This window comes from Hypomesus transpacificus, chromosome 24 (assembly GCF_021917145.1).
Source record: "Hypomesus transpacificus isolate Combined female chromosome 24, fHypTra1, whole genome shotgun sequence".
NCBI classification, from domain to species: domain Eukaryota; kingdom Metazoa; phylum Chordata; class Actinopteri; order Osmeriformes; family Osmeridae; genus Hypomesus; species Hypomesus transpacificus.
In genome coordinates, this window is record NC_061083.1 from 4,215,786 (window position 1) to 4,239,090 (window position 23,305).

The window sequence follows — 23,305 nt, forward strand, 5'->3', positions numbered from 1 at the left end:
ATCTTCGGTCCCAGACTTTCTAGCCAATGGCTCCAAGCGGTAACAAAACGGGTGGAACGTCAACATGAACTGCGAGCGTAAACATTAGCAGCAACTGCTCAAAACCACTAAGTTTAACCACGCATGGATGGGCTTGAGTTTATCAAGGCGCGCTGTGTTGATTGGACGTAGAGTCTGCAGTTTCAACATTACTGAACGAGCCTCAATGTCACGCGGTAGTATTGTGACAACTGAGCCTTGTTTAGTCCTGTGTATATCGTTGTTGTTGTTATCTTGCTAGCCTACCTTATTTCCTGAATCCGTTGATGATATATATTATTTTATTGACATGTCAAGCCAGTAAGGATTAGCTACCAATATACAATAAGTAAATGGGGGACATTGGTGCGTCTTACGTCCATTAAAGGTATGAAAACTTCTTGTTATGAAGCCAGTCATGGTAGCATGCATGCTAGTTCTGTGTCATCAGGAACAACTTTGTTGAGTGGCTTTAGACTGACTTTTCAACACAGACTGTTAGATAAGGCCTCCTTCTGGATAATTGTATTGCTCTCTGTAACATCTATGTACTTACGTGTTCTCGCAGGGTTGACATTATCAAGTAAACAACCCTAAAAGTCAACAAACAGAGGATGTCCAGCCATAATGGCAGCGAGAGTACCCCTCTCCTGGAGAACTCAGGGACCGTGAGCAGACCCACCGTGTCCGTGTTCAAGGGCAGAAGACTGGCATGTGCTGCCATACTTCTGGCAGAGTCGTTGGAGAGAGTGGCCTTCTATGGAATCACGTCCAACTTGGTCCTTTTTCTAAACAGCAGCCCGTTTTACTGGGAGGGAACCATGTCAAGCCAAGTACCACTCATGTTCATGGGGGTCACCTACCTGATTTCACCGTTTGGCGGCTGGTTGGCTGATGCATATCTTGGGAAGTTCCTTACCATCGTTTGCAGTTTAATCCTGTACTTGATTGGCATGCTGTTTTTCCCATTTATTGCCAATGAAAACTCTCGAAGTTACCTGTGTGGTGATCAGACGGCGTTTCCAGTACAACCTGCAGAATGTTTGAATCCCAACATTACAGTCCCTGCCAATGTGACTTGTCCTTCACGCACACCCTATTGTGGCCCAGTGATCTACAGCAGCCTGGCTCTCATCGCATTAGGGGTAGGGACCGTGAAGGCCAACATCACTCCGTTCGGAGCTGAACAGGTACAGTATTTATTCTAGTATTTCCTGTAACCACAAGCTTTAGAAATCGTAGTAATAAGAGTGGTACATGACAATAGATTGGAATTTTAGGAATTGGAATCATTTTTTTTCTTCCTGTGAGTTCTCTTCAGTGTTGTTACCATGACAGCTCATTCAGACATTTTCTGGCTGGTTGTAGGGCCATTGATAATTTGTGTCATGAGATTCACATTTGGGTGAATGATTGGGTTAGCAACGACTCACTGGTCAGGCTGAGAGAAAGGCCATACACGCTGCGTTAGGTACAGGAAGTGAAACTGTAGTCAAATTTAGGCCGATTATTTCCTTAAAATGTGGGATTACCTCACAAAGTAAAAGCCTGTTTCTGTGGTAACAATAATCAATAAGGCATTCCGGATAATCTGTCTGGTCGAAAACCCTTTCATAGAAGCAGTCACAAAGATTCCATAGCTGTCGTCATTTTAACATGATTTTCTTCACGTCTTTCCATAAGTGTTACAGCTCTGTTATTGTGTGATTACACCCTAGCTTCTGTGCCCACTAAACCAGATTTGAGTATTTTTTTGAAAACTGCCAAAACTACTGTATAGACATTTCTGTTGGCATTCGTGATATTTGCAGTGGGGGTTGAAAACATTGGAAAAAGGCATGCCCTATGCTGTAGGATTTTTTTTCATGGAAATAACGATATTTATCTTTTAAAAGTTTATTAGATTATTCATGAGTCTCTGCCAAGTGTTATTGCTTTTCATAACTCAAATTCCCTCTCACTTCTGTAATTTAGTATATTGTAGTGTCTTTTATCACTTGGCTCTGTATTCTCATGCCCTGTTGGTAGTGACAATGGATGAATGTCCAGACTTGAAGAAAAATAAAAAATAAAACATAATACAGTATATCCGAGATATAAATTGTGAAAGATCTCTGGATTGGTATTGTTGCTAAAAAAGGATCTCATATTTTTTTTAAATATATATATATATGAAAGAGGATTCGAGGGATGATTTGATGGTGACGCCGATATCGATTGTGTTCCAGGTGAAAGACAGGGGACCCGAGGCCACCCGTCGGTTCTTTAACTGGTTCTACTGGTCCATCAACCTGGGAGCCATCCTGTCTCTGGGAGGAGTGGCCTACATCCAGCAGAACATCGACTTCCAGCTGGGCTACGCCATCCCTGCCGTATGCCTGGGGGTCTCCTTCCTGGTGTTCCTGGTGGGCCGCGCCGTGTTCGTCACCAAGCCCGCCGACGGCAGTGCCTTCACAGACATGTTTAAGATACTGGGCTACGCCTGCTGCTCCTCTCAGAGGCCCAAAGAGCCCAACCTGCACCTGTAAGAACGGCCTACCTATCCCCTCTGTGGTACTAAGCATCCGTGGTATATCGGGGGGGGGGCAGATGGCTGAGCGGTTAGGGAGTCAGGCTATTGATAAGAAGGTTGCCGGTTCGATTCCCGACCGTGAAAATGACGTGGTGTCTTGGGCAAGGCACTGTCTCTGGTGTCCTTGGGCAAGGTACTTCACCCTACTTGCTTCGGGGAGAATGCCCCTGTACTTACTGTAAGTCACTCTGGATAAGAGCGTCTGCTAAATGACTCAAATGTAATATATCGGGGAAACGAGACGTGGCAGTCCAATTGCAAACAATCAACATGAATTGATGATATCATCGGATCTGATCGGGATAGAACAGGGTAGCAGGCCTGTGTGGCTCAGTTGTGGAGTTCTCTGACAGTTGATGAGTTAAGCCATATCCGATCGCACTGTTCTGCAGAGTGATTTTCCACAGGTCTGGCACACTATCAGTCAATCAGGTGGAAAGCCACTGTGAAGTGCTGTTTCTTAGCTTTGAACCTAGGTTGAAAAATCTGTGAGAAAAAAAAAAGATAACTTGACATGGAATATTTTAAGTTGCCCAATCTCACAGCTTTTTAAGAATTCTTATTACGGTCTGTTCTTCAGAGATGGGGATTATAGGCTTTAGTATAAAGTTTCTGTTCTTTTCCAAAAGTCCCATAATTTAATGGGTATTCTTAAAAGCCCATCATCCTAGACTTACGTTTCATTCTCATTTATAGAGCAGTTAATGTATAGAAAAAAACATTGTTTTCCCCTTCCCAATAAAGGGCTAAACCATCGCTGTTGGATGGCGCGAAGGTGACCTATGGAGGCTGGTTTCCTGAGGAGAAGGTGGAGGAGGTGAAAGCCTTGCTGAAAATCCTCCCTGTGTTCTTCGCCCTCATCCCATACTGGACTGTGTACTTCCAGGTGAGAAGGACAGACAGGCTGTTGAACGCGGGCCTCAGGTTCAAATCCCCCCCTTCACCTTTACGTTGCTAGATCGGCTTGTGTGGAAGACGTTGGGTACGGTATATACAGTACGACACGCGTTAAGAGACTGATGGGGTTCAGGGAGAGTGTTCTTGCGAAAAGAATGCTGACATTTGTGCAAAGGTGAGACGCCCCTCCATCCTTGCGTCGTGTGACATTTCTGGTTGTTGTCCTTCAGATGCAGACCACGTACGTTCTGCAGAGTTTCCATTTAAGGATTCCTGACATAAGCAGCAACGATACCTCAACCGGGTCCCAGCAGGTACGTTCAATGAAACATGAATCTGGTTTTCCCACAGTGTATGTTACTACATACATACAGGGTTGGCCAATCCTGGTCCTCGAGAGCCTCAGTCCTGCATGTTTTAGATGTTCCCCGCTCCAGTACACCTGATTCAAGTAAACGGTCATTCTCAGGCTTGGATAACGACCATTCATTTGAATCAGGTGTGCTGGAGCAGGGAAAAATCTAAAACATGCAGGACTGAGGCTCTCGAGGACCAGGATTGGCCTCCCCGGTAACTAGTGTATGTTATTACTTTCACAGATGGAGTGGATTAGATAGATGTGTATCAGTCAATCAATCTATCATCCAACCTTTATTTATAAAGCACATTTAACACAATACAAATTCATCCAAAGTGCTGTACATAGAGCATAGCAAAACTACGCTATAAAACAACAATTAAAAGTTTCCAAAAGCTAACAAATAAAACATGTGTTTTTAGAGTAGATAAAAAAATATCCAATGAAGGAGCAGACCTCACAAGATAAGGGAGAGCATTCCAAAGCTTTGGCCCAGCCACAGAAAAAGCCCGATAGATGTTCAAAATGTTTAATAATATGTATAGATGTAGATAGTGTATTTATATACATAACACTAGTATGTATATTATTTATAGTATTGTAAATTCAGTGGAATTCAGTTTTTGTCTTCCTTGTTGTTGCCATTGATGCCCCATGTATCTTTCCATCACATGACATAATAGAGCCTGGTTCAGGAAGTAAAGCTGCTTTCAGGTCTGTTATCAGACCTGTGAAAAGCAGCGTTTGAGCTCCTCAGTGTTGGACATGCACTCCATCTACCTTAGATGACTCAGTTGAACACATGTCAGAAGATAGGGGAAGTGAGCACAGTGAAGTGTGAAGCAAAAACGCTACCTCGGTAGCCGCACCATTTAACGTGTTAGACTAACCAGCGAGGCGGAGAAGATGAAACCGTTTCTGTTTGTTGTTCAGAGCCTTTCTTCATTTGTATTCTACACCATCGAAACGGTTGGAAAGAACTTCACAAGGCTCATTTTTCTCTCAACTAATTTTCTTCTTATTCCTAATCTCGGTAACTCTATTTCCGTCGGTGAAAAAAAAGCACAAGTCTCTGTTTCAACCTGGCACTTTGTGGTCTTGAAGATCACAGGGGAAGTGAGATTAGATATTTTCAGTTCTGTCATGCTCTGGGCTTTCCTACTTGACTCAACAGTAACCTTAATAAAAAAAGCCTTTACTTTCTTAGGAAATACAAGCTTTTCTAATGAATATTACAGATGGGTGTATAGAGCCAATATCCATAGTAGATGTGTACTGATCTATTAGAAGGGTTGATCTGTCCAGGGACATGTGTAAGATTCCTAGTCCACTGCCTGCTGAGGTGATTGATACTACAGAGGCTTTGGGGGCATCAGAAAGCACTTGAAAAGTTAATATTTCCAAGAATGCCTCAACAGTGTATTGGTTTAACATTACACATTCTGTATGTTCGTCCTCCCTTAAATTTCACAACTCTATTTTTTTTTATTAATGTCCGTTCACTGTGGAATTGCAATGGGTTCTCTTCTCTCATGGAACAGAACAATGAGTTTGGGCCTTGGTCAGATCCGGTTCCGACCACTGGAGGGCGCCAGCACAATGTCAAGCCCTAAAGCCCCCAAACTCGTCCCCAAAGGGAACGCGGCCCCCCTATTGCTCTGACATTCTCAGTATTGTTTTCCATCCTATGTGCACTTCCACACGCTGTTCCTCATGTTTCCCCCCCCCTCCCCTCCTGTGTGTCTTGGGCAGATCACGTTCCGCTTCCCCGCCGCCTGGCTGACCATGTTCGACGCCGTCCTCATCCTCATGCTCATCCCCCTCAAGGACAAGGTGGTGGACCCCATCCTGAAGCGCAGGGGCCTGCTGCCCTCCTCCCTCAAGAGGATCGCCGTGGGCATGTTCTTTGTCATGTGGTCGGCTGTGGCAGCTGGTAAGCCGCCTCACACACTCACACACACTCATTTACATTTAGTCATTTAGCAGATGCTCTTGTCCAGAGCGACTTACAGTAAGTACAGGGACATTCTCCCCGAGGCCAGTAGGGTGAAGTGCTTTGCCCAAGGACACAACGTCATGTGCACCGGCCGGGAAACAAACTGGCAACCTTCAGATTACTAGCCCGATGCTCTACCCGCTCAGCCACCTGACTCCCACATACGCCTCCCTCCTGGTTGATGACTGGAGAACGTCACGAGAGCTCGTTCTCACATGTGCTCCACCTAGTCGCCCTCGCGAGCGAGAAGCGCCACGCGTCTCGGCTGAGCCGCATCACCCCGGAGAGCCCCTCCTCCTGTCTCCCGTCTGGTTTGATCGGTGGAATATCCCTTGCGGTCGACATTCATCTCTTTATTCGCCATTTCAACACTCACGGCTCCAACATAGTCGCAAGCTATTGAGTCAATAAAGTCAGAAGAGAAGAGTCCTTCACAACCACAGGGGGAAAAGCAAACTGATTTGATGTGACACGAGTGTGCGTGGGAGCCCCTCTGTTGTCTTTTCAGAGCACCTGACCTTCAGGATGTCGTTTGTTCTTCCCGAGGCCAGCAGGGGGTCTGTCGTGGAGGTCGTCACGTCCGTAGCATCAAACCTCCTCTCCCCGACGTGCTGCAGGGACACGGGGACGGGAGGACCAGCCTCCCAGGGTTCCCTCTGTTCCCAGGGCCCAGAAGCTCGTCCCCCGGCAGCGCTCGGCCCAGTGCCGGTCCAGCCTGGGGAGTCGGATCTCAACATGAGCCTGGCCGCTCTCAGGCTGGCTCTCTGGTTTCTGCGTTTGGGCACAACCTCGCTTTTGAAACGGCGACACGTTTCGCGTGAGACTTCCGAAGAGCCTTACGTCTCTCTGAGTGAGATGAGTGCGTAGGTTCGCTCTGACCGTTTAGATCGTTTAAAATGGGGAATTATAGTTTGTTAATCCCCGAAAACATGCACTGTACTTCACTCTGAATAGCCGTTTGGTTGAAGACGAGGAATGCTCGGTGGCCCAATTCTCTTTACAAAACCACACGCCCCTACTGTTGCGGCTGATTGGTTGTTTTGTTGGGGTGTGTCACCCTGTGTAGGCAGTATGAGAGCTGACTGGATGAGTAGCTTCTGCAGAGGTAGTGTGTGTGATCCAGGTCGAGTCTGTGGCGCCCTCTGGAAGGATGTCATCAAGACTAATGATGGCCCCGGGGACCCCTGCCCCCCCCGGGCCCTCCTCCCTGCCCCTTCTTGTTTCCTATAAGGGTATTTTAAAGTAGCGACTTATAACTTATAAGCAGTTAATAATACTCTAAAACCTAGCCTCAAGTTCAGCTTTAGTGGCTCAGAGGCCAACAAGTTTCCCTCAGAGGTGAGGTATAAAATACCAATTTATCTGGTTAATACCTCTGTTTATGCGCAAGTGCAGGCAGGGGACTAGCTGGAAATGAGTTTGATCTGTTATTAATATGTCATGAATAGTCATGTCAGTCAGATTACGAGTTGCTCTCAGTGTCAGTCGCTCTCCTGTGGGGCGCTCCGCTGCTGCTGCCCAGGAGGGTCCAGCCCAGGAGGGTCCAGCTCTGGAAGGTTGGTCTGGAAGGTTGGCCCTGGAAGGTTGGCCCTGGAAGGTTGGCCCTGGCCCTGGCAGACTGGCGTCCGGGGCCCTAGACACAGCCAGAACATACACAGCACCGTACTCCTCCCCCCCCCCACACACACACACTTCACGGTCCTGCCATGGCTCCTGTCATCTCTTCCACCGCAAATATGTGGTCCTCACATTTGCCTTTTGAAGTTACCTTTTGAATCATTTTTGATTAAAGATATATATTTGATGTTGTTCTCCCCCTATCAGCTTTAGCTGGTGTTGAATGCCTTTGACTTGCTCTCCAAAAGTAGCAGTGTTTTGTTTGTTTTTTGGTCTGGAGAGACGAGGGGCTGTGGTGAGGGAGCGCCTAGCACTGGGCCAGCAGGCTCCACCCTACCCTGGATGGACGGCTGCTATTAAAGCATGGCTGGATTACGAGCCTGCATCCCCTCTAAACCGCAGCATTAAGTGTGGCTGTGATAGGAGGCTGTCTCTGGGCATTTTCTGGAAATAGCTGCTGGTTCCATGATAATGGTTATCGAATAAAGCTTTTAGGAAGCGGCGTCGGCTGATGACAACTGCTTGGGTGTTATTGTTAAGCTGTCTCTCTCTCTCTCTCTGCCTCCCTCTCTCTCTCTCTGCCTCTCTCTCTCTCCCTCTCTCTCTCTCTCTCTGTGTGTGTCTCTCTCTCCCCCTCCCTCTCTCTCTCTCTGTCTCTCTCTCTCACTCTATTTCTACACTGTCTGTCTCGCTGGTTCAGTTTTCCCGCTCTCTTACTATTTCTATCTCTGTTTCTCCTTCTTTGTCTATCTGTCTCTCTCCATCTCTCTTTTCTCCCTGGTGAGCTGCTGTAATCTGTGTTGGAGTGTGCAGATGGGATCTTAATGAAGCAGTAGTCTTGACTTGGCCCTAAATCCCTCGTGGACTGTCAGTGAATCCCCCTAATTCCTGCCAGGGAATATGTTTGGATGTTTGTCTGTGTTTGATGTAGTACACTAAGTACTGTAAGAAGTGCTTGCTAACCCTGACTGCATTATTGATGCTTTTCCCCTCTCAACTAGCCCAAGAGGTGCTTCTGTGCCAAGGGAATTGTACAAACCTGCTGAGGCAGTGATTTCTACGTTGAGATGTTGTTATTTTGTTTGAATAATTTTCATTTCTATCTCTCTTGTCGATTGGTTTCACGTCACACACCACTCTAAACACCCCGGCCTACAAACACACCCTCAAACTGCTTCGTATTTATTCCCGCAGGAATCCTGGAGACGAAGCGTCTGGAGATCATCCAAACCAAAGGGACGATCGACCAGGTCTTTGGCAAAGTGACCTACTACGCTGCCGATCTGCCCATCTGGTGGCAGATCCCCCAGTACGTCCTCATCGGGATCAGCGAGATCTTCGCCAGCATCGCAGGTACAGCGCTCGACACGTGGCCTCGCTAACTCACATATGGTACGGCCCCTACGTACAGTATGTTTACGCTGTCCACACTATAGAATACACTGTGCGATGTAAGGAAGAATCATTCCTGTCAGGTGTAGGACTAAGGTCATACAGATGGTGTTGATATGTAAAGATTACCTCGATTTCCTTGACTGCTACCTTTCTGTATATAGCCAAATGCTAATGCCACTTTACATATTCAAAGGACAAGGTAGAGCCTCTAATGGCTAAGGGGAGTCTATCTGGTGAGGCTTGTTCTGCCCAGCTGCTGCTGGGCTTTAGTTCCTGGCATCGACGCTGTCTCTGTGGTTCATTATGTCCTAATGACTCATGTAATCACTGGCTTGTTTTACTTAAACACACCCTCCCCTCTGCTTTGGTAAATGTGGGAGGCAGCCATTTTGTCTGTTTTGTTGTTGTTGTTTTCTAGGTGAGGAATCTGGCGGGAAGGTGTCATCAGAAAGAGACGCACAGTCAGGGTTAAGTCACGTTTCTGCGACTGTGCTGTGCGACCAGTGTGCTACCATGACGACTGAGAGTCCTGAGAACATAGTCTGTCATGTACAATTCACCAAGGAATGTTTATCACGCGAGCATCCCAACTGTCATTTCTGCACCGTGTGTTTTAGCTTGATGACGTCACATGAGCACCGCTCACGCTCTTACACGGTACAATGTGACTTTGGGACCTAATGCACATAGGAACCCCCATCCCTGGTTACCCCAGGGATATCCACACCCCCCTCCTCTGAATTAGACCTTTTCTGTTTGAAAAGCTCGACTGACATCCATGCCCTGTGTCTCTGGCCAAAGGGAGAGTGAATGGGACTAGATGGGAGGTAGCCTGTTCCAGGGATCCAGGTGGTGTCAGTGCACCTTAGGGTTCTCTGCAGCCTAGACTGTAGGCTCAGTGAAGATCTTCTTCAAGGACAAAGTCTCTTCCCGGAACATACTCTTGATCCTCCTGATTTTGTAGGAGTGTAGCTAGCCCTCTCTCACTGAGCAGACAGAAAGCCCGAACAGTAATAACACTAAATTGGATGTATGCGTTTCCACTTCTCTCCAGATCAATTTAGCAGGCTACCTTTTCTCCTCCGCTTGATCTCCACTGAGTGCCGCTTGCTTCTTCGACGATAGCATCCTGCTTTCGTTGTCATTGCCTCCAAGTCAGCCTCGGCTTCCAATTGACAAGAGGAGCTTAGAAGTATTAGCAAAGAGTGACACTGTTTGTGTCCTGGTACAGGATAGGAGTCTTTTGAAGCAGCTGGCTCTGGGTTGTGGCAGCGCGTAACTGTGGTTGTTCATGTAGGGCCTTATTTTTTTTTAAATCAATGAAACTCAGTCTCATTATTTTTCTTCTTCTCTGGTTCTGATCATTGCCAGGCTCATTCTTCCTGTGGAGAGCCTGTAATAACCTGGGTGGCTAGGGACTCGTGGTCCTCTGTCTGGGGCTGAGACAAGCCTCATATATCCTGCTGGATCAACTTAGCTTCCCTTTTCCTCTTAAAAAAAAAACATTTTTACCTCGGAGAACCGTGGTGATACTGTGCATTTTTACATATGTCAGGTTAATTCAAAGAGAGTTTTTTTTCTTTTCGGGACGAGAATCTGTCAAGTTCCTTTAAGCAGTGCGTTTTTCTCTATTGAATAAGCAACATGTTTTTAAATGGGTTAAATTGAACGAAATGAAGTAAGATTAGGTGCCGCACACATACGTTTATTTTTATGCCTAGGGTGACTTTTAACAACCACTGGAAGTCACGTCTGACTATTAGGGCATCCATGACATTTTAGTAGAGACAGAACAAAGCTTTGGGCAACCTTAAAATACAACTTATTCTGCTCTCCTTCCGTACAGTCCCACAGGGTTTGACTTCAAGGGAAATTGGATGACAGAATTGTGACATATGTCTGGGACAAAAGGGAGTCGTTCCCCACCCCCCCACACTGGTCTTCTTCTGTTTGAATAAATCCGTTTAATACATCAGGTGCCCACCTGGTCCTCAGCTGAGCTGCGAGCCTGGAAGGGACCTGGGTAATTCTTTGCTTGTGCTTCTGCACCACCCGCAGTTTGTCTGCTTTCGGGCGCTAGGAATATGCGAAAACTTTGCTGCAAAATCATCCCCTAAGGGATTTTTAATTATGTATTGCTCTTTCGGAAATGTTAAAGGCTAATGTGATTTTCCAAGAAAGAAAAATCACCCCTCTAACATGGCCCTCGGGAAGAAGAAAAAATACAAATAAATATATATTTTAACTTTACTTCTTCCTTTTTGAATAATTCCTCCCCTTGGTCTCGAAAGGTCAGCCTGTTTGTTTGGGATGTAGTGGGGAGGCAGACAGGAGACATCATTGTAATTCCGTCTAAAAATCATTGTTTCTATCTACGATTGCGGTTGAAAATAGCCCACCCTGTCCTCTTTCGACTGCTGCACATTGTCCTTCGTGGCCAGCGTTGTCTTGAATGTTTTGGCCATTGACCCAGGCCTCTGAGACTGGACTGGAAAGGTTATCTGAGGGGAGAAATGGCTTAAATGTTTGCTTCCACAAAACATGGGAAGGTCAAGTTTGCATCAGTGAAGTACAAGTTTTTATTTTGTTTGTTATCCCAAAAAATGGCCTTGGCCGCGTTTCCCAGATTCGTTAAGAAGCTCTTAACGCTAAGAGCTTCCTAGGAGCGTTCTAAGAATGCTCTAGAACGCTCTTAGAACGCTCCTAAGAAGGGTTTCCCAGATTCGTTAAGTTCTTAATGCTTAGAGCTTCTTAGACGCGTTCTTAGAGCGTTATTAGAGCGAGAAGAACGCTCATAAGAAGCTCTTAGCGTTAAGAGCTTCTTAACGAATCTGGGAAACGCGGCCCTTGTCTTTTTCACACCTCAATATCCTAATGTGCTACACATCCAGCATAGGTGTCTGCAAGGAACGCCTGCACTGCTTATTTGTTCTCTTATTTCCTGAGGAAGGCCTTAAAAGCCATCGTTACTTAACGGACGGGCCCTAATCTCTACTGACAGAAGCAGCTATAAGGCTTAATTTGTGAAACCCCAAGTTTGAGCTGCCATGAAATTATAAATGTCATCTCGCAGGCTGGCTTCTACAGTATATTCACAGACACGTACAAACAGCACACACACAGCCTATCTCTTCCTCTGGTCACATATTAAATATAATGAGATTTACCCAAAACAATTGCTGTTGAATAGGTGATTAGGAGGCCCTGAGGAGGGGAGGACAAGGCTGATGTTGAGCCGTGAAATGGCAGTTGGGCCAACTACTGTAGGCCTGCCTGTCTCATGCATAATAAGTGGACCGATGGTGCTTCTGGAAAGCAGGCTCTCTGATCTGGATGTAAATGTAGTTTACTGAATGTGGAGACACACAGTGAGTTCTGAGCTTTGCTGCTGTACTGAATTTAAGATGCTCTGTGTGTGTGTGTGTGTGTGTGTGTGTGTGTGTGTGTGTGTGTGTGTGTGTGTGTGTGTGTGTGTGTGTGTGTGTGTGTGTGTGTGTGTGTGTGTGAGAGTGTGTGTGTGTTTGATTGTGTGTGAGTGTGTGTTTTTTGAGTCTGTGGGTGGATGGCTGGGTGATGAGTCAATATCCATGTCCGTGAGGAGTCCACAACACATCAACCTGAATGTCAGCCAACAGTGACTGCTTCTGGCCACAGTCTACCCCAAGTCATTATCAGCAGTCATTATCAGCTGCATCATTAGCAGTTATCTCTGAACTTTTGTCTCAATTATTTAAAAGGTAGTCTTACAACACATCTGGTTTTCATTGAATAGCCTAAAACGAATAGTGGAATCATCCACCCTTTAATCTTTCATCTACCTGTCGGACGTCCACTGTTCTGTGCTGAATGTCAGGTTGGTGTTCTGGGTGTACAGCTGACCACTGTCACTGTACAGCTGACCTCTCACTGTACAGCTGACCACTGTCACTGTACTGTACAGCTGACCTCTCACTGTACAGCTGACCACTGTCACTGTACTGTACAGCTGACCACTGTACTGTACAGCTGACCACTGTCACTGTACAGCTGACCTCTCACTGTACAGCCGACCACTGTCACTGTACAGCTGACCTCTCACTGTACAGCTGACCACTGTCACTGTACTGTACAGCTGACCACTGTACTGTACAGGTGACCACTGTCACTGTACAGCTGACCTCTCACTGTACAGCTGACCACTGTCACTGGACTGTACAGCTGACCACTGTCACTGTTCTGTACAGGTGACCACTGTCACTGTACACCTGACCTCTCACTGTACAGCTGACCACTGTCACTGTACAGCCGACCACTGTCACTGTACAGCTGACCTCTCACTGTACAGCTGACCACTGTCACTGTACTGTACAGCTGACCACTGTACTGTACAGCTGACCACTGTCACTGTACAGCTGACCTCTCTCACTGTACAGCTGACCTCTCTCACTGTATAGCTGACCTCTCTCACTGTATAGCTGACCACTGTCACTTGGGGGCTGGCCTCTGCCAGAGTCTGCTAGACAACAATGTTGGTTACTTCCTGTGTCCCATGATTGGAACCATAATTGAAATGGCCAAGAAGGACAGAAGTCAACACGATGAATTGTTTGCTCCACATACACACAGGAACACATGGGTTTGTTAGATCAGCTGGATGTGGATCATTGCTGGGCATTATATAAGGATTCACACAGATTTACTGTACTCATAATACGAGTATTCATTATTTGTAATTGCCTTTGTGTATCATGGGATTTCCGGTGTGTTCTTGTGTGTTTCAGGCCTGGAGTTTGCCTACTCCGCTGCTCCTAGGTCCATGCAGAGCGCCATCATGGGGCTGTTCTTCTTCTTCTCTGGTGTCGGATCCTTCGTTGGCTCTGGTCTGCTGGCCATCGTCTCCCTCAAGGGGATTGGCTGGATGTCTTCCCACAAAGACTTTGGTAAGGAACAGAAGAAGAAGAAAAAAAACAAATATAATAATCCAATACTCTCTTTTTCTTTCTTGTTCTCTCTCTATCCCTCATGTGTTTTAAAATGACGCAAAACTTTGATCTACTTTACAGCAGAAAGCATCTATCTCCCCCCCCCCCCCCCCCCCATCGACGTGAAGTCAGAGTTCTTTATTGTGTCATTTCCGCGTCCCAGTGAGATCAGTGTAATGACGTCACATGGGCCGCTGGAAGGGCACTTTAGAGAAAAAGCTATTGTCCTGAGGTAAATTGGGGAGATGACTCAACTGTGTACAATATTGACCCAGCTCTTCTATAATGGCCCACCGAGCCTGTGGAGGGCTGATCTTACAGGACTGAGTTTGAGGCATGACCGAGGCATCCAAGTTCCTCCGCCAACCTACCAGTTATTGAACATAGTTTTCCTGTCGAGAAGAATGACCGTCCTCATCCATATTCTGATGCCCTCCCTTCGCTATCTCAGCTGGATGTCGTGAGGGTTCAAGTGTTTACAGGGCTGGGGGATTGATGTTTGTGAAACATCTACTTGTCTCCTATTCTCATGACATGACACAGCATCGACTGTGCAAATCTAGATATGGATCCCCTCAGCTGCAGTCTCGGAGCATCGACTGAAATGCATTTTCTTCGGGACAAGTCTCAAGAATGTTCATGTCCACTCTTGATTTAAAACCCACTTAAGGAGTTTGTAAATGAGTTGCGCCGGGGGAGAAAACGTGGGCAATTCTCTTGTTTTTAAGAGTGTTTCCTGTAATAAATAGACATGTCAGACTAACGACAAAAGGTTTGTGTAAATCTGTCCGAGTGCGAGAATAAATAGCGTGGAGGTGGCAGCAGATGGATGCGTTTCCTGGCGAGAGCACCCTTCCGTCCCAGATGCACTTTCCTCGGAGCGCACGGTAAATAAGCCATCTCTGTAAATTGTTTACCCACAAACACCTAATAGCTCATTAATACAGCGCGCCGACAGGTCTGGACGTATTTTTGATGATGTTAGCACTCGGAAGATGCCTGGCACAGCCACATAAATCCATCCCTCGCCTCGGCCCCTTGTTTGTTTAGTAAGCATCATTCGATTGTTAAGCGAGAGCCTGGACGCCCGCTGGCTTTCTCCTTCCCTCCCTCTCCGACACGTCTTTTTGAGAAGGTAATTTAAAGAACGAGAGAGAGGCAAAAAACACCGGAAAGAAAACATCCAGGTGGCCGTTGATGAAAGACAGATGGCGTGAAATATTGGCCTCAAAGCCAGTCAGAAATCACTGTTTGTTGTTAGTGTTTTTTTTCCCTCTCTCCCTGACATCCATTTGTGGTTCTACCTTCCTGCTCTTCCCTGCCTCCAGGGAGTGTGGCACTGTGCAGGGCCTCTGCAGGGGAGGTGGAAATGAATCCTCCTTATTTCCATGGCTGGGGGGGATGTTCGGAGTTGTAAACATCAGGCTGGGAAAGGCTTCCAGCCCGGGGACAGACAACCTGGATTAATCACTGACTGGGGGCTTGATTACACAGCCCCGTCCTCTTAAGTAAATCTGCCCCTGGAGCTCAGCTCAGCGCTGCCACAACCACCCCCTCCTGGCCTTGCCCTGCAGGCTGATTTACCCCCCTCTCTGCTCCTCCTCTACTCCCCTACTCCTCTCTGCTCATCCTCTCCTACCCTACTCCTCTCCTCCCCTGCTCCACTCCCCAACTCCTCTCTGTTCCTCCTCTCCTACCCTACTCCTCTCTGCTCCTCCTCTACTCCCCTACTCCTCTCTGCTCCTCCTGTTCCTCCTCTGTTCCCCCTCTCCTCCTTTACTATGCTGTACTCTCCTGCTTCCGCTCTACCCCTCCTCCTCACTTCCTCCTCATCCACCCCCTTCCTCCTCATTTCCTCCTCATCCACCCCCTTCCTCCTCACTTCCTCTTCCCCAGCACATCTTCTCTCTGAGCTTCCACTTGTTATTTAAAGTCCAGTGCGCTAATGTGTTTTCCGTCCGACTTGGTTGGTCATTCATCCTGTTCCAGTCCGATTGAGATGGGCGTCCATGTCCACTCTCGCCCGCGAGGCACTGACCTGGCGGCCGACCTCAGGAGCTGCCTCTGTGAGGGGTCAGCTGCCTCTGTGAAGGGTCAGCTGCCTCTGTGAAGGGTCAGCTGCCTCTGTAAGGGGTCAGCTGCCCCCACCCCTGCCTCATCAGCAGCCTCACATCAGAGGGTTTGTTTATCTGAAACGCTGGCGGTTTCGTTGTCGCTCGAAGACGGCCCAGAAGCCCGAGTCAGGGAAGCTGCTCTGAGAGAAGACTCTGTCACGGTGGAGGATATCGCCCTCCTTTTGTTCCGTGTTCAAGTGCTGGCTTGACCCGCGGGTCAGGGGTCAGAGGAGAGCTTCGAGTCTCAGTCTGAGATTAAATTTTTCACATCCTGCTCATGAACAGCCGGGTCATACTTAGCGAAATGTCAGTGTTTTAATGGGGGCTCAGGTGTCACAGGACAAGAGTCACCTGGGTTTTTATAGAGCTTTTTCGGTCTGAAAGAAATCTCCTTTCATAGGTCCAGACAGAGGGACTCGACCACAGACTCCTAGACAGGAGATTAGTCTGGCTCCAGGGGAAGGGCTCGGTGTGAATATCGTATGTAGCTGTGAGCTAGCTCCTCCACCAAATGATGGCACAAATGAAGACATTTAAATACCGATATGAAAGAAAAAGAAAATGGGTCAGAGAGAAATCGTTTCAGTTGCGGAGAAAATAAAGCTTGCATTGATCCTCCTATTCCGCTCATTTGGAGCCAGAGGAGGGGTATTGAATGCGTTGGAGCATTCAGATGTTGGGACACTGCACAGAATGCGAATGCATTGATCCATTTTCAGAACGCTGAATTGATATTGACCTGGTTCATCTAGACTTCATGTGACAGGTTCTTTCTTGGCCCTCACACAGCAGGCAATGACGTGTTGTTTCTCTGTGCCTGTGTACAGGCTTGACTTGGTTATTAGTCGAGCCATTTTAGTTTCTGGGGCAGTAATTCTGCTATTATTTGACCCTTTGACCTCATCAGGGAGTGTTGGTACAGCCAGTGTCTGGCAGAGGGAGCGTGGAGGAGAAAAGTTCATTCTGGGTTATAGGATTGGAATGCCAATGTTTCTTATGGATTGAGTTGCCCTCCCGCATCTGCCCTTTTAAAATACCTGTCAAATATTTATGGGGTTCGTTAATAGTTTGCACAGCAAGTCCTTGTTTTGCCTTTTGCTTCCATAATTAGCACACTTTTAGAAGTGCTTAGCAGCCAAGTGGGCCCTGGGGGCTGTAGGCAGGGAGGGGGGGTCTCAGCCCAATTTAGAATTAATTAAAATTTAGTCCCGTTACAGAATTGAAACCTTGCACAATGTTTCAAATGAGCTTCACAAACAGAGTTGTTAAAGAGATGGGTTTTTCTTTCTTTCCCCCCTGATATTGCTCAGGGACCAGTTCATCGGATGTTTATTGAATCTATAAAGCACTTGACAATTAGGGTAAATAAAAGAGGATCTCTCCTGTCTCCCATCAGATGTCTCTGGCCCAGCTGCATTCGTGTCTCTGTGTCCTCTGAGCCAGGCCCCCAGTGGTAATTAACACTGCGGTTGGTGGGCTCTCCTGTGAGCGCCGGTTAAAGTGAATTATCGATCTGAGACTGTAGCTGATTCCGAGGCAACTGGAGGCCCCCATTCCCCCCCCCCCTCCCGCACGCTTTCGTCCTGCTAGCATTGTTTTAAACCCACCATGAATTATTCACGCGGTGGTGATAGACGGTCTGGAATTGTTCTTTTGGTCTGCTCACATCTAAAACAACTCCCAGCTTGATACAGAAAGGAGAGTGCAGACAGAAAAAGCAGGGTACTGTGAGGGGGGGGGGGGGGGCGGTGTATTCATCTTTTCTATTGTATTTATACCTTGACACGGGTGGGATTTATGAAAATATATCATCTCACACGACAATTTCATTCTATATAATCAGGAGAAATGCGCCCGGGCCTTTGAAAGCCAGATTAAAGGATTTCAGAGAATGAAGTCACATTCAGGGTCCTGTACGAGGGGCCACGTGCCGGCCCTTGAAGTGGTATCACACGTCTGTGATGTTCTGTCTTTAATCTTGGACGTTTCCAATCGTCTTGAAAGGGCACGAACACAGCCAGCGAGACGAGACTCGTCACCTAGGTGGGTCTGTGCCGTACTCTGATGCAGGAAGTGCACCACCTCAGAGACCGCACAGGGACAGGAAGCCATGGCAAGTCTTTGTCTGGTAAAGGTTAGCACTGGCCTTTGTTGAAACTGTGGACGGTGTCAGAGGCTAGCCTCTTACAGGATAGGTGAGGCTGTGTGAAGGCTAGCCTCTGACAGGATAGGTGAGGCTGTGTGAAGGCTAGCCTCTTACAGGATAGGTGAGGCTGTGTGAAGGCTAGCCTCTTACAGGATAGGTGAGGCTGTGTGAAGGCTAGCCTCTTACAGGCTAGGTGAGGCTGTGTGAAGGCTAGCCTCTGACAGGATAGGTGAGGCTGTGTGAAGGCTAGCCTCTTACAGGATAGGTGAAGCTGTGTGAAGGCTAGCCTCTTACAGGATAGGTGAGGCTGTGTGAAGGCTAGCCTCTGACAGGATAGGTGAGGCTGTGTGAAGGCTAGCCTCTTACAGGATAGGTGAAGCTGTGTGAAGGCTAGCCTCTTACAGGATAGGTGAGGCTGTGTGAAGGCTAGCCTCTTACAGGATAGGTGAGGCTGTGTGAAGGCTAGCCTCTCAAGACTAGGTGAGGCTGTGTGAGGGCTAGCCTCTTACAGGCTAGGTGAGGCTGTGTGAAGGCTAGCCTCTCAAGGCTAGGTGAGGCTCTGTGAAGGCTAGCCTCTTACAGACTAGGTGAGGCTGTGTGAAGGCTAGCCTCTTACAGGCTAGGTGAGGCTGTGTGAAGGCTAGCCTCTGACAGGCTAGGTGAGGCTGTGTGAAGGCTAGCCTTTTACAGGCTAGGTGAGGCTGTGCAGGTCTGGCTCACTGATGCTTCATGCTGCAGGCTGTTGCACGCACTGTTAACATAATAAGATATACAAGTGGCTGCTGAACGGAAAATGTTATATGTATTATTAATATTATTATATGATAGGATGTGCCTTCAAGTACAATCTCAGGGCACAGTTGACACAGATTACGTCTCCAGCACACCTTCAGTATCAGACTCTGCAGTTTTGCTGATTACAATGTCCAAGTCTGATGAGTTTATTTCAGTTGGGGGGTTCATGCAGCAGTCCAGTCAGAGAGAGATGATGTGGCTCTGACCCTTCTTACTCCAGTGTGCCCTGCAGGATGTGACCATGGAGAGTCCTCGGGCTCCTTCACCCAGAGTGGGCCTCGCTCCACACAGGAAGGTGTCATTAGACTGGTCTCTCTGAACGCCAGGCCTGTCAGAACTCTCTCACCACACTCCTTTCTCTCCCCACTTCGCTCTGGCCAGATGCACCATGGGAGATGACAGGACTCCTGGGGAATTACCCCCTTATCCAATTAAAATCAAGCCTGGGACTCCTTCTGTAGGTCTTTATTCACCGTGACAGTCCCACTTGGGGAACTTAATAGGTGGGTTCCTCAGACAGCGCACGGACCCTGAAGCAATGGGATTTTTCTCATTTGAAGATACAAGGGGCTTTCAAACAGCTCCAGCGGCCAGGCTTGCTTGCTGCTTCCTGCTGTATTACAGTAGGAAACCCTAAAAAGCCAGCAGCCCGTTGTGTATAGAATGTGACCATTTTAATAAAGTGGAAAAGAATCCAATACTGGGAACTCTTGACAAGAAACCTGTCAAATGAAGAGCAGTTATTTGCTGCACAAGAGTTTCTTCACTAAGCAGTAGGACCAATAAAACTGTGTGTAGCATAGCCAGGGGTGGAAAACAGCTATAATGCCAAAACAATTGTCTGACAATGTTCTGTTTAAGTTTCAATATGGAGGATTTAGAATGGCTGTATGCTTTATTTTTTTTCCCCTTCCCATGTCAGACTGGAGCAGGGGAAAACAAGATTTGTTTAGGATTCCCCCGCAGTGCGCCTTGATGAACAAGGACAGCCAGTCCTATCAGCAGCGTTAGGCTATGTACAGGTTGTTCCTCTGTTGGAGAATAGGAAAACCTTCACATATACAGTCACTACTGGCAAGGGGGGAAAAAAACTAACAAACAAGCTTTTCACTATTAAAAATCTTGAAAAACGCCAACCCTGCAGTTTCTATGATGTGTCCTAGCAAGGGAGGAAGGGCATGAACAGATAGGTTTGGTTTTTGTTCCATGGTGTTTCAAAAGATGAAGGTGGTTGAACTAGGTGTGCTACTGTACAGTGTAGGATAGCAACGAGAAGGATAATTGATCTGTTTGAGATAGGATGTTGAGAATTAACATGTACAGTAAATGTTAACCCTCTCCCACCTCCCTTTGCTTTGTCTCAAACACACACACCCATGTACGTTCACATGTATGCAAATCGAATCCAGGTTGACGGTGTACAATGCATTTTTTCCCCCCCGTTTTGATTGCGTTCTCTCCCCTGGGAAAACAAACAGTGCTTTAGTTCTGATGAAAGACTCCCCGGCTCTGCTCACTGCCGAGGGTCCAGATCGTTCTGTTAATCCCCCTACTTCAATCCCACACCAATGACGGGGGGTCAAACAGCACCCTGTTTAGAACGTTTCTCTCTGTGATAAGAGAAGAAGAAAGAGCTCTCCTGCTTCCTGCTGACAGAACTGTGTTTCCTCTCATCCACACAACCCGTTCGGAGCCGTTTTGGCTTCTTTCTCATCAGACAGAGCGAGCTAAACATGGAAGGCTCGCTGCGTGAAGTTGCCAGTTTGTCAATCCCATGGAGCATGTCTAGGGACCTGTTGGATTGGAGGGCTGGAGCCATTCACCCCAGACATGGCCCACTGGCTCATAATCACACACTCATTTGTGAAACACCTGGTAATTGTTTGTATTGATTGGCAACCATATCACCATGATCACATCTATAAGTGCTTTCCCAACTGGATGGGTGACATCATTAAGTGAAGTACCCAAGAACAGTAGTCATGTTTCAACAGCCCTAATGGCTCAGTGAGGAGAGAGGCTGCTTTGTAACCAAGAGGTTGATGGTTTGTTTCCCAGGCATGCTGCTGGCAAATTTTAAACCACAGATTGGCAGATGCACTTGAAAAACGCCCAGAGAAAAGTCTCATCAGCAACAGGACTGCCTGGTGTGGTGGGCTAAGTTGTTGCGAATGAAGAGTTGTTGGCTCTGAGTTGTAACGTGATCAGTTTGATCCCCACCCCACGTGTGATTTTTAATATAGTTACTCAACGTGCATGTCTTCAATCCAGTGAATTACCCAAGAATGTTAACAATATCATAGGGGTCCCAATGGCTCAGTGAGGAGAGAGGTTGCCTTGGAACCAAGAGGTTGAAGGTTTGATTCCAGACTCCTGTCAGTTTTTAAAATCGAGAACAGATTCGCAGAGGCAATTACCCGAGAACAGTGGGGTTATCCTACCAGTCCCAATGGCTCATAGGAGAGGGACGCAGCCTCGCAAACATGAGGTTGATGGTTTGAATCTGAGTGGCTGCTGCTGCCACCGTCAAATTTTAAAGCACAGATTGGCATTGAAATGCATGTCAAGAACGCCCGGAGAAAGTACTTCTCTGCGAAGGACTTCCGTGGTGTGGCGGTTAAAGGGCATGAACAGATACAAGTCGCTGGGTACTTGAGTTCACACATCGCCGGGTCGAATCCTCACCCACGGTCGGGTTGAGTTGTCACCCACGGTTGTCTGGAGCCGCCCCGGCTACACGAGGCAGGGGGGGGGGCAATCTCCCCCCCCGGTCGATTCCCAACAATAATGTAAGAGGTTATCCAGTCCAGGAAGCCAACAACAGGGCCTTTTTACAAAAAATTCTGTAAATTTGATTTTTGTGCTTTGTCCTAGCCGGCCGGCGAGGCAGCCGAAATTTTTTAGAATTTTGGTGAGGAGGGAGGAGCTACTGGGACAAGGGGGAGGGGTCAAAGGGAAAGGAGGAGGGGTTTGGGCTGTCACTCTTGGGGGGGGGGGAGCTATCAGATGACGCTTCGCAGTGTCGAAGGATGAGGCAGGTGAAGCTTCATTCTAGTTGTCCAACAAAATCCCTGCAACCCAGAAAGCGAATCCATTGAGTTTTGACTTTTTGAAACCTCTAGTGAAAGATCTTGAGTTAATTTTTTCAGCTCCACAGTCCCCACAGTGTGTTCTGTCACAATAACCACCTCGTCTCATCCCCTTTCTCCAGGTAATATCAACGACTGCCATCTGGACTACTATTTCTTCCTGCTGGCGGGGATCCAGGGCGGCACCCTGCTGGTGTTCCTGATTGTGTCAGTCAGGTACGACAAGCAGAGGACCAGGGCTGGCAGTCTGGGACAGTCTTGACCGGCCCAACACCAAAAGCCCCGCCCCCAACATCAAAGCCCCACCCCCAACATCAAAGCCTCACCCCCAACATCAAAGCCCCGCCCCCACCATCAAAGCCCCGCCCCCACCACCAAAGCCCCGCCCCCACCACCAAAGCCCCACCCCCCACCACCAACACCCCCTCCCCACAACATCCTCTCATACTAAATGTGATTGGTTTGTTGCCGTTTATTACAACGTTTAAAACATCTTTGGAAACTTTCATCAATGAAGACTCCTGATGGTAAATCTTGTCTTTAACATACTTTTTGCTTCTTTGCCTTTGAGTGATGGCTTGCACTTGAGGTGCCATAAACAGACTTTACTTAGAACAGGAAATCGTGAATGTGACTTACAAATACTGCTTTCGCTAACCCTTCTTTAAAAAAGAATACTATATATTAGTTTTTTTCAGAATGTTTTCTTTGTATTGTTACCCCTGTTAACAGATGAACATGAAGATGTTCAGGACACTCCAGGTACCTGTTATTTGCCTACCTGTTCAGAATTGCATTAATATTTACTGTGGCAATGTTGATGAGCAACATGGTGACAAGACACGAAAGAAGTGATGTCACAGCGTTTTAGAAACAAAACTCCACTCAGGGGATGTGGTATAATTGCTCCATGAATTCAAAAGTGATCTGCCTTCTAGAACATAATGGACTGTAGCAGTTTACACCATCTCAGGGGGGGGGGGGGGGAAGATCGAACTTGAAGCTACTGATACTGCTAGATTGTTTTATGTTAACCTTTCTTCAATTTTTATTTGTTTTATGTATCTGTACGACTGGATGTTTGGGTTTCTTTGTCAATAAAAACATTTAAAATGTGAGTCGTTTGAAAACACTATTGGTTGGGTAGGCTATTGAGTCAAGTATAGGGCCTACTAGATGTTGACCAAACACTAACAATGTTTAACAGTATCCTAGCAACATGAGGCCAGCACTTTAGTTATTATTTTCATACCAAGACAGCAACTGTGAAGTGAAGACATTATGCGTCACATTAATGGCAGCTGCAGTGACAGGCTGGCATGAAATAGGCTGTTTCACAACTGAGGT

At 47.2% G+C, this 23,305-nt stretch overlaps 1 protein-coding gene across 2 annotated transcripts; it reads left to right on the plus strand.

The window, feature by feature from the left end:
- Positions 1-30: 30 nt before the first annotated feature.
- slc15a4 (solute carrier family 15 member 4) lies at positions 31-23,076 on the plus strand. Of its 2 annotated transcripts, XR_006958277.1 has the most exons (10): positions 31-406; positions 587-1,208; positions 2,247-2,542; positions 3,335-3,476; positions 3,718-3,801; positions 5,598-5,778; positions 8,653-8,811; positions 13,614-13,772; positions 13,896-14,701; positions 22,081-22,167. XR_006958277.1 is itself a non-coding variant. In XM_047048068.1 (9 exons), exons 2-9 carry the CDS (start codon positions 633-635, stop codon positions 22,218-22,220), a joined length of 1,737 nt encoding a protein of 578 aa, XP_046904024.1. In that variant the 5' UTR covers positions 33-406; positions 587-632; the 3' UTR covers positions 22,221-23,076. The 2 variants fall into 2 exon arrangements, 1 of the variants encoding a protein (XP_046904024.1); XM_047048068.1 differs by lacking the exon at positions 13,896-14,701 and having other exon boundaries at positions 33-406; positions 22,081-23,076.
- The last annotated feature ends 229 nt before the right edge of the window (positions 23,077-23,305 follow it).